Source organism: Mobula hypostoma, chromosome 21 (genome assembly GCF_963921235.1).
Source record: "Mobula hypostoma chromosome 21, sMobHyp1.1, whole genome shotgun sequence".
NCBI classification, from domain to species: domain Eukaryota; kingdom Metazoa; phylum Chordata; class Chondrichthyes; order Myliobatiformes; family Myliobatidae; genus Mobula; species Mobula hypostoma.
Genome location: NC_086117.1, coordinates 20,245,716 through 20,258,807, shown reverse-complemented (window position 1 = coordinate 20,258,807; position 13,092 = coordinate 20,245,716). Strand labels below are relative to the sequence as shown.

General features: G+C 44.3%; 1 protein-coding gene across 9 annotated transcripts in view; it reads right to left on the bottom strand.

Moving 5' to 3' along the window:
• The window catches only part of LOC134359846 (dynamin-1), a 256,455-nt gene that overhangs the window by 29,868 nt on the left and 213,495 nt on the right, over positions 1-13,092 (bottom strand). For 7 of the 9 annotated variants that reach the window (XM_063073579.1, XM_063073578.1, XM_063073577.1 and 4 more), the window contains one exon: positions 463-474. The exons of the other annotated variants lie outside the window; for them this stretch is intronic. In XM_063073579.1, coding sequence (XP_062929649.1) covers positions 463-474 — 12 coding nt within the window. The remainder of the gene's footprint in view (positions 1-462; positions 475-13,092) is intronic. 9 annotated transcript variants of the gene reach the window in all.

The window sequence follows — 13,092 nt, the reverse complement described above, 5'->3', positions numbered from 1 at the left end:
TTTTACCAGTGTGAATAGTTTACCTTTTTGATCATTGAATGGAAGCAGATGATTGTTAAATAAAATGTGCATAAATTTACCTTATTTAGATAAGAAGTATTTACCCTAAAATGGTGAGAGACAATTCAAATCATGTGTCCACAGCCACGGATTTGACAAGCCAGTACTTTCTGGTGCACACGATCCTCTATCACGAACACAATGGCCAAGAACACATCATAAATAGAGCATGCACTGTATTAACCACTGGGCATGCAACTCACCAATGGCTTCAGACAGGGAAACACAGCAACCATATCAAGGACACGTGCAAGTAACAAAATTGGTTCTAGGTCATGCAAATCTAATACAGACAGACACAACCAGAGGTGGAGCAAAAGAAACTAGCAGTAACTCTGAAATCAGATAGAAGGAAACCACTTCTGTTTCAGAAAGGAGGGTAAGAGAGATAAACCTACTTACATTTTCCTTATCCTGGTCATAGGTGATGCAAATTAAACCAATTAAAGGAGGAAGAAAATTCATTCATTCAATTAATCACCCATTTAGCAACTAGGAGCAAGTAGAAAGGAACAAATGAATGGACAAGCAGAGAATTGTTAGAGGCATTCTAATGCACAGCAGACCCACCAGTGAAACAGGACACAGGAAGCGATTGCTGCAACAGAGTTAGCATTTTCAGGTTTTATTTTAAATTCAGAATACCAGCACCTCAAAGTACAAAGTAAAATGATGATCAAAGTCACCATATACTACCCTGAGATTTATTTGCATGAATTTCATTCCTCCTGTATTTTCTATTCTAAAGGGTTGTGATCAATGTTGCTGGCACTTCTAATCCAAAGTAACACAGACACACACACACACACACACACACACACAGAATTTTGGAGAAACTCAGCAGCTATGGAAAAGAGTAAACAGTCGTCATTTTGGGCCAAGACCCTTTTTCAGGACTGAGAAGGAAGGGAGATGCTGCCTGGCCTGCTGAGTTCCTCCAGCATTTTGTGTGTGTTGCTTTTTCTGGATAACCTGTTCCGCAAAGCCACAACTGCCATGTTAGGCCAAGTGGTCGTGGAGGTTTTCACTACCCCGAGTGTAACCCTGCCCTCATCATACAACAATTGCTCATGATGGAGGGCAGGAGTCCTGGGTGGGTTTTCTCTTTCTCTGCTATAACCAGTGCCGGAGGAGGTTCTGAGAGACGGCAGCTCTGATTTAGAAATCCCCACTCTCTCCTTGTATACAACATAAATTGTTTTAATTTTGCATAAATTATAACAGCCAGAGCTCCTCAAAGGAAGATTGTCAGTATACCCCAGTGTGGATAAAACCAGAGGTGTGGCGCAGAAAAGAAGGCAGGCTGAAGTGTGGTGAAGTTGCAGTGTGAGCTGCAGATCTCCTTTTAAATGAGAATGTCCGCGTCACAGCGGAGAATCTGAAGAATTTCAGTCCTTGCCACAGGAATTCTGTTGGCTGACTTGGGATGTCTACCCTGATTTGTGATTCTTTGAGCTCACTATGGCTGGGAAGCAATCCTTCTCTCTGTCTCTCAGTCTCTCTCTCTTAAACACATAGAATCAATGAGGCATAGAGCAATACAGCACAGATACAGGTCCTTCGGCCCACTGAGTCTGTGCTGTCCACAGTGCCCACCCAGCTAGTCCCAACTTCCGGCTTTTGGCCAAGCACCACCCCTCCATGTGTCCACCTAAGTGCTTCGAAATGATACCAGTGTAACTGCCTCAGCCTCTTCCTCTAACAGCTCAATCCATCTACTCTTTACCCTCTGTGTGAAAAGGTTGCCCTTCAGGTCCTTTTTCCCCTCTCACCCTAAACTAACCTACGCTCCTCCCTGTTTCTGAATTTTCCTAACTCTTCTCTGGACACAGATCTCTATCACTCTATCTGTCCATCCCTCTTTCTCCCTCTCCTCTCTCCCACGACCCCAGAGCAATCAGTGATCATGTGAGCAGGTACCCCACAGCATCTTTCCTTCTTTTAGTGCCTTCTAGTTCTGATAAAGAATTGTAGGTCTGAATCATGAACTCTGTTTTTCTTTTCACGGATGCTGCCTGGCCTGCTGAGTATTTGCATCATTTTCCATTCTTATTTTGACTTCAGATTTCCAGAATCTCCTACGTTTTTCTTTGGGCACAGTAATATTCGAATCAGAGCAAAGGTCCCTCTGGAAAATCTCAGCAATGTAAATGGTTCCCCCCCCCAACCCCCGAATCTATCCATCTCTCCCCTCCCCTACCCAGTCTCCATTCTCACCACCACTACTCACCAACCACAACTGCCTGCTGTATTCCATTTCCCATCACCAGCTATCCGTATGACTGTTCTCTCTCGGACAAAGGTTGCCGGATCGCTGACATAATTAGGAATTTTCTCGTGAACTTGAAGGGCCTGGGACGGGTCTGCAGTGTTTATTTCACTGTGACTCAGAATAAAGCCCTTCATCCCATTCCATTACAAAGAATCTGGATTTGAATGTGAATCATGAATCTTACAGTGTATGGCCTACTGCAAACCCCCTTCCTCACCCCACAGCTCCTCGAGACTAGGGCTGAACCTCTGCTGGCAGTGTTGGTGTGATACGTAATGACCTTACTGACAGACTTGGTGCATGATTATGGGGAACTGAGCAGAGGCCAAGACTGTATTAGCCAGGATATTATTGTTTGATAAAGCAACTCCAGCTTCTTTCCCTTCTGTTTAACAACAGCTTGCATCGAGAGAGCACCTTTCATAGAACACACAGTACAGGCCCGTTGAGCCATGATGCTGTGACGACTTTTAAACCCACTCCAAGTTCAGTCCAATCCTTCTGTCTCACATAGCATTTCACCTGTGTGCCTTTCTAAGAGTATCTTAAATGTCCACAATGGGTCATCTTCTGACATCACTCCTGCATGCATTCCATGTACTTCCAACTCTCTGTGTTAAAACTCAGGATAATCAAGGACACGACCCACCTAGCCAACACGCTTTTCGTCCCTCTTCCCTCCGGGAGAAGGCTCAGGAGCTTGAAGACTCGTACGGCCAGATTTGGGAACAGCTTCTTTCCAACTGTGATAAGACTGCTGAACGGATCCTGACCCGGATCTGGGCCGTACCCTCCAAATACCCGGACCTGCCTCTCAGTTTTTTTGCACTAACTTACTTCCCATTTTTCTATTTTCTATTTATGATTTATAATTTAAATTTTTAATATTTACTAATTTTAACTATTTTTAATATTTTAAATATTTAATATTTGTAATCCAGGGAGTGGGAAGCGCAGAATCAAATATCGCTGTGATGATTGTACGTTCTAGTACCAATTGTTTGGTGACAATAAAGTATAAAGTATAAACTCTATCTCTGACATCCCTCCCTATAGTTTCCTCCCTTAAAAGGATGTCCTTTGGTATCAGCCATTGCCGCCCTGAGAAAAGATACTGACTCTCCACTCCATCCGTGCCTCTTATCACCTCGATCAAGCCTCCTCTCATCCTCCTCCCGAGCGGCAAAAGCAATGAGACTACAATCAGACAAACCAACTGGGAACATCGACTGTCTATCTCCCCTGCCTAAGCTGCTGGGTTTCTCCAGCGCTTTGTGTGTGTATTAATCAGACAAGGTCTGACACTGAGCCATGTAAGGAGATGTTCGGATAGGTGACCGTAGGAGAGGGAAGGTCATGGTTAGATGGATGGATAGAGAAAGAAATAGGAAAGATAAATGGAGATATACAAAGTTCAAAATAAATGTATTATCAAAGTACATATATGTCACCACATACAGCCCTGAGATTCATTTTCATACTCAATAAATCTGTAGAATAATAATCATAACAGAGTTAATGAAAGACTGCTCAACTAAGGCATTCAACTGGAGTGCAGAAGGCAACAAATTGTGCAAATACAAAAAGAAGAAACAATAATAAATAAATAAGCAATAACTATCGAGAACACGAGATGAAGAGACCTTGAAAGTGAGTCCATAGGTTGTGGGAACAGTTCAATGATGGGGGAGGTGAAGTGGAATGAAGTTATCCCCTTAGCTTGATGGTTGAGGGGTAGTATCTTTTCCTAAACCTGGTGGTGTGAGTCCTGAGGCTCACAGAAAGAGAAAGAGATTGGGAGTGGGAATTCTAGAGAGATGCTAGGCACCTGTGGTCATGAACACCACCACTAGCGATGTAATTAAAACCAAGGAAGTGTATTGATGCAACAGTGAGGAGCAGGGACATCACAAACAGTTACTGAGTGAAAGAATCCAATATTCTCTCGCAATGCACACTATGGCTTCAGATTTTCAGCATAATTTGAGGTCCCTCATCTGCCACACGTGGCAAATTCCGTTTTTGGGTTCTGGTAAAGTCATCTGGAGAAATAATGGCAACATATTACTTACTAGGTAATGGGTTTCTGGCAGAAAACTTTAACGAGAGGAATACCCTCTGAATTTATCCAACATATTCCCCATCATGTGGATGGACAGGTACTGTAAGCTGGATAACATGTTGAACTTTAGGTAAGTTCAACCCAATTTAGTGCTTAAATTATTAGTTTCTGGGACTTAAGGAATGCTGGCATGGCCGCATTTATTGGTTTCTCCACTTCAGTAGTTGCCTTACATCTCCAGGAGCTAGGGTTAGATTCTGACCTCAGGTGCTGTCCATGCAGAGTTTGCCTGTCCTCCCATGATTACATGGGTTTCCCCAGGTGTGCTGTTAAGGTAATTGCTTATTGTAAATTACCACTTAGTTGAAGGTTAATGCCTAAAAAAGGGTTAAATTACTTTAATGGACATCTGTGTGAGAGATACAAAGAAATAAGAGGAGGATGAACAGGCATGGACCCGATGGGCCAAATCTCCTCATGCAATATTGTACGGTACGAGAAGTCTTTGGTGGGCATTTAGAGTCAAAGAGGATTCAGAGGTGGCAGGGCAGCATCTAAATGGATTCACAAATAGGTCAAACTGGTTGGGTGGTAAATTCCATACCGTGTCTTGCATCTTTCACAGTCTTTACCCTGAACAGGGCAATAATTGGAAATGTGAGCAAAAAAAAAAATTCCGTGGTTCGGGCAGCATCCGTGGAGGGAAATCGACTGTTAATCTTTTGGGTAGAGACCCTATGTCTCTCTAGATGACCAGAAACTTTGATTGTTTTGGCGTCCAAATGAACGGTCTCGATCTGAAATATCAACCGAGCATTTTCCTTTTTGCAGGTTTGAGCTTTGGTCCAGATTCCAGCGACTGTAGTTTCCACTGGCATTATGATATAAGGACATAATTAAGATCCCAAATTATGTTGCATGTAAGGAGTTCTCTCTGTGACCTCGTAGGTTTCCTCCGGGTGCTCCGGTTTCCTCCCACAGTCCAAAGACGTACCAGTTGGACGGTTAATTGGTCATTGTAAATTGTCCTGTGATTAGGCTGGGGTTAAATGGGGGGATTGCTGGGCAGCACAGCTCGAAATGCTGGAAGAGCCTATTCCACGCTGTATCACAATAAATAAAATAAATAGACAGACGGGGAATGCGAGAAAGGACGGTAACAGAAACCTTGAAACATAGATAAAGATACAGAGAGCTATCATGTCAGAAAAAGAAATGGGAGAAGGAAACGACATAAAGATAAAAAGACAAAAGGGAAAGAACAAAAGAATGTGAAGTCAGGAGAAAAGAAAAAACTGGAAAGAAAGAGGGAGGGGGGAGAATAAGGAAGAGCAGTTAACATTTTGGAAAGGACTTCTTATTGACAGCAACTAGCAGGTCCCACCCTGTTACACTCCCTCAGAGGCAGGCAACTCAGAAATGAGTCTCCAGCATTTTATGTTTACGTTCAATGTAAAGTGTTTATGTGTTTTATTGTTTATGTGTCTGTGTTTTGCTTTAAAAGAAAATAAAATAACAGTGACCTTAGCCCCTTTTCGTGCTTGTTTACTAGATGCTGCTGTGCTGTAGTGAAGTAGTGATGTCGACAGGACTGTGGTCGACCCCAGATGGAAAGAATGACAGAGTTTCCTATTGTGCAGAGAGTCCCAGGCAAAAACATTCAGCACAGGGACCCTGCCAGATTCCAATCAGCAGCATAATTTAACATTAAGAGAAGGGAAGGTCAGTGGGGAGGTGGGAGAAGGGGAGGTAAGATGTGGGGTGGGGGGAGGTCCTGACATACAAATATCTCCACGTAAATTTTTGGGCAGAGGGTGCATGTCTGACTAATGCTAAATAATTTCCCTGTTAAGTGGGGCCTGCCTTCACTCCGGACACTTTGGCAGTGGTCCCAAGGTGTGAGGATTTTTTAACACTCTCTCAACACAGTAACAAGTTAGAAGCTGGAACAGACCACTCCCTCAACCCTCTCTGCCAAGAAATGACTTGCCAACCAATAAGCACATCAATAATTATTAACAAAATGGCTTCTGCAATCCTAAAATGCAGGCCCCCCTTACCTCCTGAAGCCCTTCCTTTCTGATTATAACTAAACACTTTCAGATTATAACATGATTAAAAAGCTCACATTTCTATTTTGCCCTTTATTTCCTCATGCTGACTCAAAGAGCTTGCCGGCTAATGAGGTACTTGTATGAAATAGAGCCAATGAGGAATGTGACAGCTAATTTGAGCACAGCAAGCTCCCACAAGCAACAATGAGACAATGACCAGGTGATCAGGGTTCAATGGAACATAGGGACAAAGACCTCCTGTGGAAGAATCTCCAGCACGGACGGGCACCTTTGGGCTCGTTGAATCTACAACAGACCTGATCCTACTTCCAAAGACTCCAAGTCTTGAGCGATTCCCAGTACATATTAATATGATGACAGTTTGTGCCTCCCAACCCTGTTAAGCAGTGGGTTCTAGATATTCCCTCCTCCTTGGATGGGAAAATCCCCAACCAATCCTTCTACTAACGTAAATCATGCCCCTCAGTCACCGACCTCTCTGCCAAGGATTCCTACTATTCACTCTATGTGGTCAATTGTCCTGATATTGAAAGAGGGTTCAGTATTAGCCAAAATGCCTCATATAAAATAATACCATAGCAACCTTTACGTCTGCCCGAGACAGGACCAGGCTTCAATAGCTTTTTGACATACAAGGCCTATAAGGCTCTGCATGAAGATGACGGCACTAACTCCCATGGTACTGATGAGGGCTTGGATTACGATTTCAGGTCTCTGAAAGTGGCGACTTCAGACTACAATCTCCTGAGAGAGATGCAAGGCTTGTATCCACAAGATTTGGCAACTGCTCTGCACGTGACTGCAGGAAACTGCAGAGAGTTGTGGACACAGCTCAGTGCATCACGGGACCCTGCCTCCCCTCTATGGACTCTGTCTATAATACTTGCTGCCTCAGTAAACCAGCCAGCATAATCAAAGACTGCAGCCACCCCAGGTACTCTCTCTGCTACACCCTCCCCTCGGGCAGAAGTTATAAAAGACTGAAAGCATGAACCACCAGACTCAATGTCAGCTTTTACCCCACACTTGAACAGACCTCTTATACAATAAGACGGACTCTTGGCCTCACAATCCACCACGTTATGATCTTGCACTTTATCATTTACCTGCGCGGCATTTTTTTGTTAGCTTTTGCACTTTATTCTACATTGTTATTGTTTTACCTTGTTCTAGTTCAATACAGTGTGTAATGATTTAATCTGTACGAAGAGTATACAAGACAAGCTTTTCTCTCTATCTTGGTACCATAAGAATCAGAATCAGGTTTATTATCACTGGCATGTGACGTGAAATTTGTTAACTTATCAGCAGCAGTTGAATGCAATACATAATCTAGCAGAGAAAAAAAAAATAAATAAAACAAAATAATAAATAAACAAGTAAATCAATTACATATATTGAATAGATTATTTTAAAATGTGCAAAAACAGAAATACTGTATATTAAAAAAGTGAGGTAGTGTCCAAAACTTCAATGTCCATTTATGAATCGGATGGCAGAGGGGAAGAAGCTGTTCCTGAATCGCTGAGTGTGTGCCTTCAGGCTTCTGTACCTCCTACCTGATGGTAACAGTGAGGAGAGGACATGTCCTGGGTGCTGGAGGTCCTTAATAATGGACACTGCCTTTCTGAGACACCACTCCCTAAAGATGTCCTGCGTACTTTGTAGGCTAGTGCCCAAGATGGAGCTGACTAGATTTACAGCCTTCTGCAGCTTCTTTTGGTCCTGTGCAGTAGCCCCTCCATACCAGACAGTGATGCAGCCTGTCAGAATGCTCTCCATGGTACAACTATTGAGGTTTTTTGAGTGTATTTGTCAACATGCCAAATTGCTTCACACTCCTATAAAGTATAGCCGCTGTCTTGCCTTCTTTATGACTACATCAATGTGTTGGGACCAGGTTAGATCCTCAGAGACCTTGACACCCAGGAACTTGAAGCAGCTCACTCTCTCTACTTCTGATCCCTCTATGAGGATTGGTATGTGTTCCTTCGTCTTATCCTTCCTGAAGTCCACAATCAGCTCTTTCGTCTTACTGACATTTCGTCCCCCTCATCCCTCCCCACTGATCATTCGTCCCCCCATCCCTCCCCACTGATATCCCTCCTGGCACTTATCCTTGTAAACAGAACAAGTGCTACACATGCCCTTACACTTCCTCCCTTACCACCATTCAGGGCCCCAGACAGTCCTTCCAGGTGAGGCGACACTTCACCTGTGAGTCGGCTGGGGTGATATACTGCATCCAGTGCTCCCGATGTGGCCTTCTATATATTGGCGAGACCCGACGCAGACTGGGAGATCGTTTTGCTGAACACCTACACTCTGTCCGCCAGAGAAAGCAGGATCTCCCAGTGGCCACAAATTTTAATTCCACATCCCTTTCCCATTCTGATATGTCTATCCACGGCCTCCTCTACTGTAAAGATGAAGCCACACTCAGGTTGGAGGAACAACACCTTACATTCCGTCTGGGTAGCCTCCAACCTGATGGCATGAACATTGACTTCTCTAACTTCCGCTAATGCCCCACCTCCGTCTCGTACCCCATCCGTTATTTATTTATATACACACATTCTTTCTCTCTCTCTCCTTTTTCTCCCTCTGTCCCTCTGTCTATACCCCTTGCCCATCCTCTGGGCTTTTCCCTCCCTCCCCCTTTTCCTTTTCCCTGGGCCTCCTGTCCCATGACCCTCTCATATCCCTTTTGCCAATCACCTGTCCAGCTCTTGGCTCCATCCCTCCCCCTCCTGTCTTCTCCTATCATTTTGGATCTCCCCTTCCCCCTCCCACTTTCAAATCTCTTACTAGCTCTTCCTTCAGTTAGTCCTGACAAAGGGTCTCAGCCCGAAACATCGACACTACCGCTTCCTAGAGATGCTGCCTGGCCTGCTGCGTTCACCAGCAACTTTGATGTGTGTTGCTTGACGTTGAGTGCCAGGTTGTTGCTGCGGCACCACTCCACTAGTTGGCATCTCTCACTCCTGTATGCCCTCTCGTCACCACCTGAGATTCTACCAACAATAGTTGTATTGCCAGCAAATTTGTAGATGGTATTTGAGCTATGCTTAGCCACACAGTCATGTGTATACAGAGGAGTAGAGCAGTGGGCTAAGCACAAGATACTCTGCAGATGCTGGGGTCAAAGCAACACTCACAACACGCTGGAGGAACTCAGCAGGTCGGGCAGCATCTGTGGAAATAATCAGTCAACGTTTCAGGCCGGAACCTTCGTCAGTTCCGGCCTGAAACGTTGACTGATTATTTCCACAGATGCTGCCCGACCTGCTGAGTTCCTCCACCGTGTTGTGAATGGGGCTAAGCACACACCCCTGAGGTGCGCCAGTGTCGATCGTCAGCGAAGAGGATATGTTATCACCAATCCACACAAACTGCGGTCTTCTGGTTAGGAAGTCGAAGATCCAATTACAGAGGGAGGTACAGAGGCCCAGGTTCTGCAACTTCTCAATCAGGATTGTGGGAATGTTGGTATTAAATGCTGAGCTATAGTCAATGAACAGCATCCTGATGCAGGTGTTTGTGTTGTCTAGGTGGTCTAAAGCCATGTGAAAAACCATGGAGATTGTGTCTGCCATTGACCTATTGTGACAATAGGCAAATTGGAATGGGTCCAGGTCCTTGCTGAGTCAGGAGTTTAATCTAGTCATAACCAACCTCTCAAAGCATTTCATCACTGTCGGCGTGAGCGCTACTGGGTGATAGTCGTTAGGGCAGCCCACATTATTCTTCTTTGGCACTGGTATAATTGACCATAAGACTATAAGGCATAGGAGCAGAATTAGGCCATCTGACCCATCGAGTCTGCTCTGCCATTCAACCATGGCTGATCCTTTTTTGAAATTTCCTCCTCAACCCCAGTTCCCGGCCTTCTTCCCGTAACCTTTGGTGCTATGTCCAATCAAGAACTTATCAATCTCTGCCTTAAATACACCCAATGACCTGGCCTCCACAGATGCATGTGGCAACAAATTCCACAAATTCACCACACTTTGACTAAAGAAATGTCTCCGCATCTCTGTTTTGAAAGGGCGCTCCTCTATCCTGAGGCTGTGCCCTCTTGTCCTTAATTCTCCCGCAGATTATATACATCCTTTCCACATCTACTCTGGCTAGGCCTTTGAAAAGTTTCAATGAGGTCACCCCTCATCCTTCTGAATTCCAGTGAGTACAGACCCTGAGCCATCAAACGTTCCTCATATGATAACCCTGTGACAATAATAAACCAATACAAAACAATATTGAGCTATGACTAACCCATAAACCAGGGGTTCCCAACCTGGGGTCCATGAATCCCTCAGTTAATGGTAGGGGTCCATAACATCAAAAAGGTTGGAACTCCTGCCTCAAACTAAGGAAGAATGCATTCTGTTCTTTCTTTTTCCTTCATGAAATTTCTTTCTCTATAAAGTTTCTCACTGGCTCTTTCTGCTATTTTTGATTAAATGGACTAGTTGGAGGCAAGATGAAGAGTAGGGTGATGAAGGGTCTGGGCCCAAAACATTGACTCTTTATTCCTCTCCACAGGCTTTGCCTGACCTGTTAAACTCCACACCAGCATTTTGTGTGTGTTACTCTGGATTTCCCACATCTGCAGAATCTCTGGTGTTTTCATAAGTAAGGTATTGTGACGAGCCAATTGCCAACCCTCCTCTAAGCTTGTTGTTAGAAGTTGGTTCAGGAAGTACTGACCTGTGCGTCAGGTCCCAGAGATGTGCAGAGTTAAGACAAGAAGAATCCTGTAATAGACCCTCATCTCAGTCCCTGCTTCCCCCTGCCACCACTAACCCTATGTAAATGTGAACCAGATCAGCAGAACTTCTGGACTGCTCAGGTGGATGGGGTTTTGAAATAATCTGCTGATAGAAGTACTTAATAATGAAAAGTGGACCACTTGAGTTAGGTGCCACATTATTCCACAGCTTAACATGTTCTTCAGGAAAAGGGAGACAAAAAAGATGGGGACGTGAAATAATCCATCAGTGCCCAGAGTTCCCTCCCAGCTGTCCCAGCACAGGGGTGATCAGTGCTGCCACCAGCTGGTGATACAATCACACTACACAAGACCACAGGACCAGAAGACACTGGAGCAGAATTAGGTTATTCAACTCATCAAGTCTGCTCCACCATTCTATCATGGCGATTTATTTTCCCTCTCAACCCCATTCTCCTGCTTTCTCCCTGTAACCTTTGATCTCCTAAGTCATCAAGAACCAAGAACTTTTAAATATACCCAATAACTTGCCCTCCACAGCTGTCTGTGGCAATGAATTCCATAGATTCACCAATCCCTGACTAAGGAAGTTCCTCCTCATCTCCGTTCTACAGGGATGTCCTTGTATTCTGAGGCTGTGTTTCCTAGTCCTAGACTGTCCCACTACTGAAAATGTCCTCTCCAGATCCACTCTATCTAAGCCTTTCAATATTTGGTAGGTTTCAATGAGGTGGCCCCCATCTCATTCTTCTAACTCTAGAGAGTGCAGGCCCAGGGCCATCAAACACTCCTGATACATTAAAGCTTTTCATTCATGGAATCATTCCCGTAAACTTCCTCTGGACCCTCTCCAATGCCAGCACATCCTTTCTTAGACATGGGGCCCAAAACAGATCACAATACTCCAAGTGTGTCTGACAAATGCTTTATAAAGTCTCAGCATTACATCCTTGCTTTTATATTCTAGTCCTCTCAAAATGAATGTTATCACTGCATTTGCTTCTCTTGCTAATGATGAATGACTCAGCTCTCAAATTTACCTTGAAAAAATCCTACACCAGGACTCCTAAGATCCTTTGAACCTCTGATATCTGAATTCACTCCCCATTCAGATAGTAGTCTATGCCTTTATTTCTTCTACTAATGTGCATGACCAAACGCTTCCCTTCACTGTATTTCATCCGCCACTTCCTTGTCCATTCTCCTAATATGTCCAAGTCCTTCTTCAGGCTTCCTACTTCCTCAAAACTGCCGACCCCTCCTCTTATCTATGAATCATCTGCAAACGTGGCCACAGAGCTGTGAACTCCATCATCCAAATCACTGACAAATAACATCACGAGTAGCAGACCCAACACTGACCCCTACAGAACACCATTAGTCACCGGTAACCGGCCAGAAAAGTCCCCCTTGATTCCCACCAGGCAGAGATGGGAATTCATCTGAGCCCTGTACAGTTCATTGTTTCAACTAAAGGCAGCAGCATGTCTCCACTGCACTGGATAACGTGTTAACAGTGGGAGAAAGTCCAGTTCACAGGAACAGGCAACTCCCTAAAATTAGAACAACATTTTATTTCAAGTCCTGCAGACCTCCAGAAACAACTTTAATGATAGCAGCTTAGAAGTTGCATTAGGAAAATAATATTTGTGGCTGTTTTCTGTGTGTAAATATTTTAAAATGTTGGCACTCATCCCACCTGGCACTTCCTGTCATGATTCACCATTGTGTGGGCGAAATTTCCTTGCTGTAACTGAACCACACAACGATGTCATCAACATACCTGGTGCGTGTTTCAGACTTCCCAAACCTGAAATGGGATCAAAAGCTTCCGACTTACACCCTTCACCGTTCACTCACGGTTAGAACATAGGACATAGAACAGCACAGG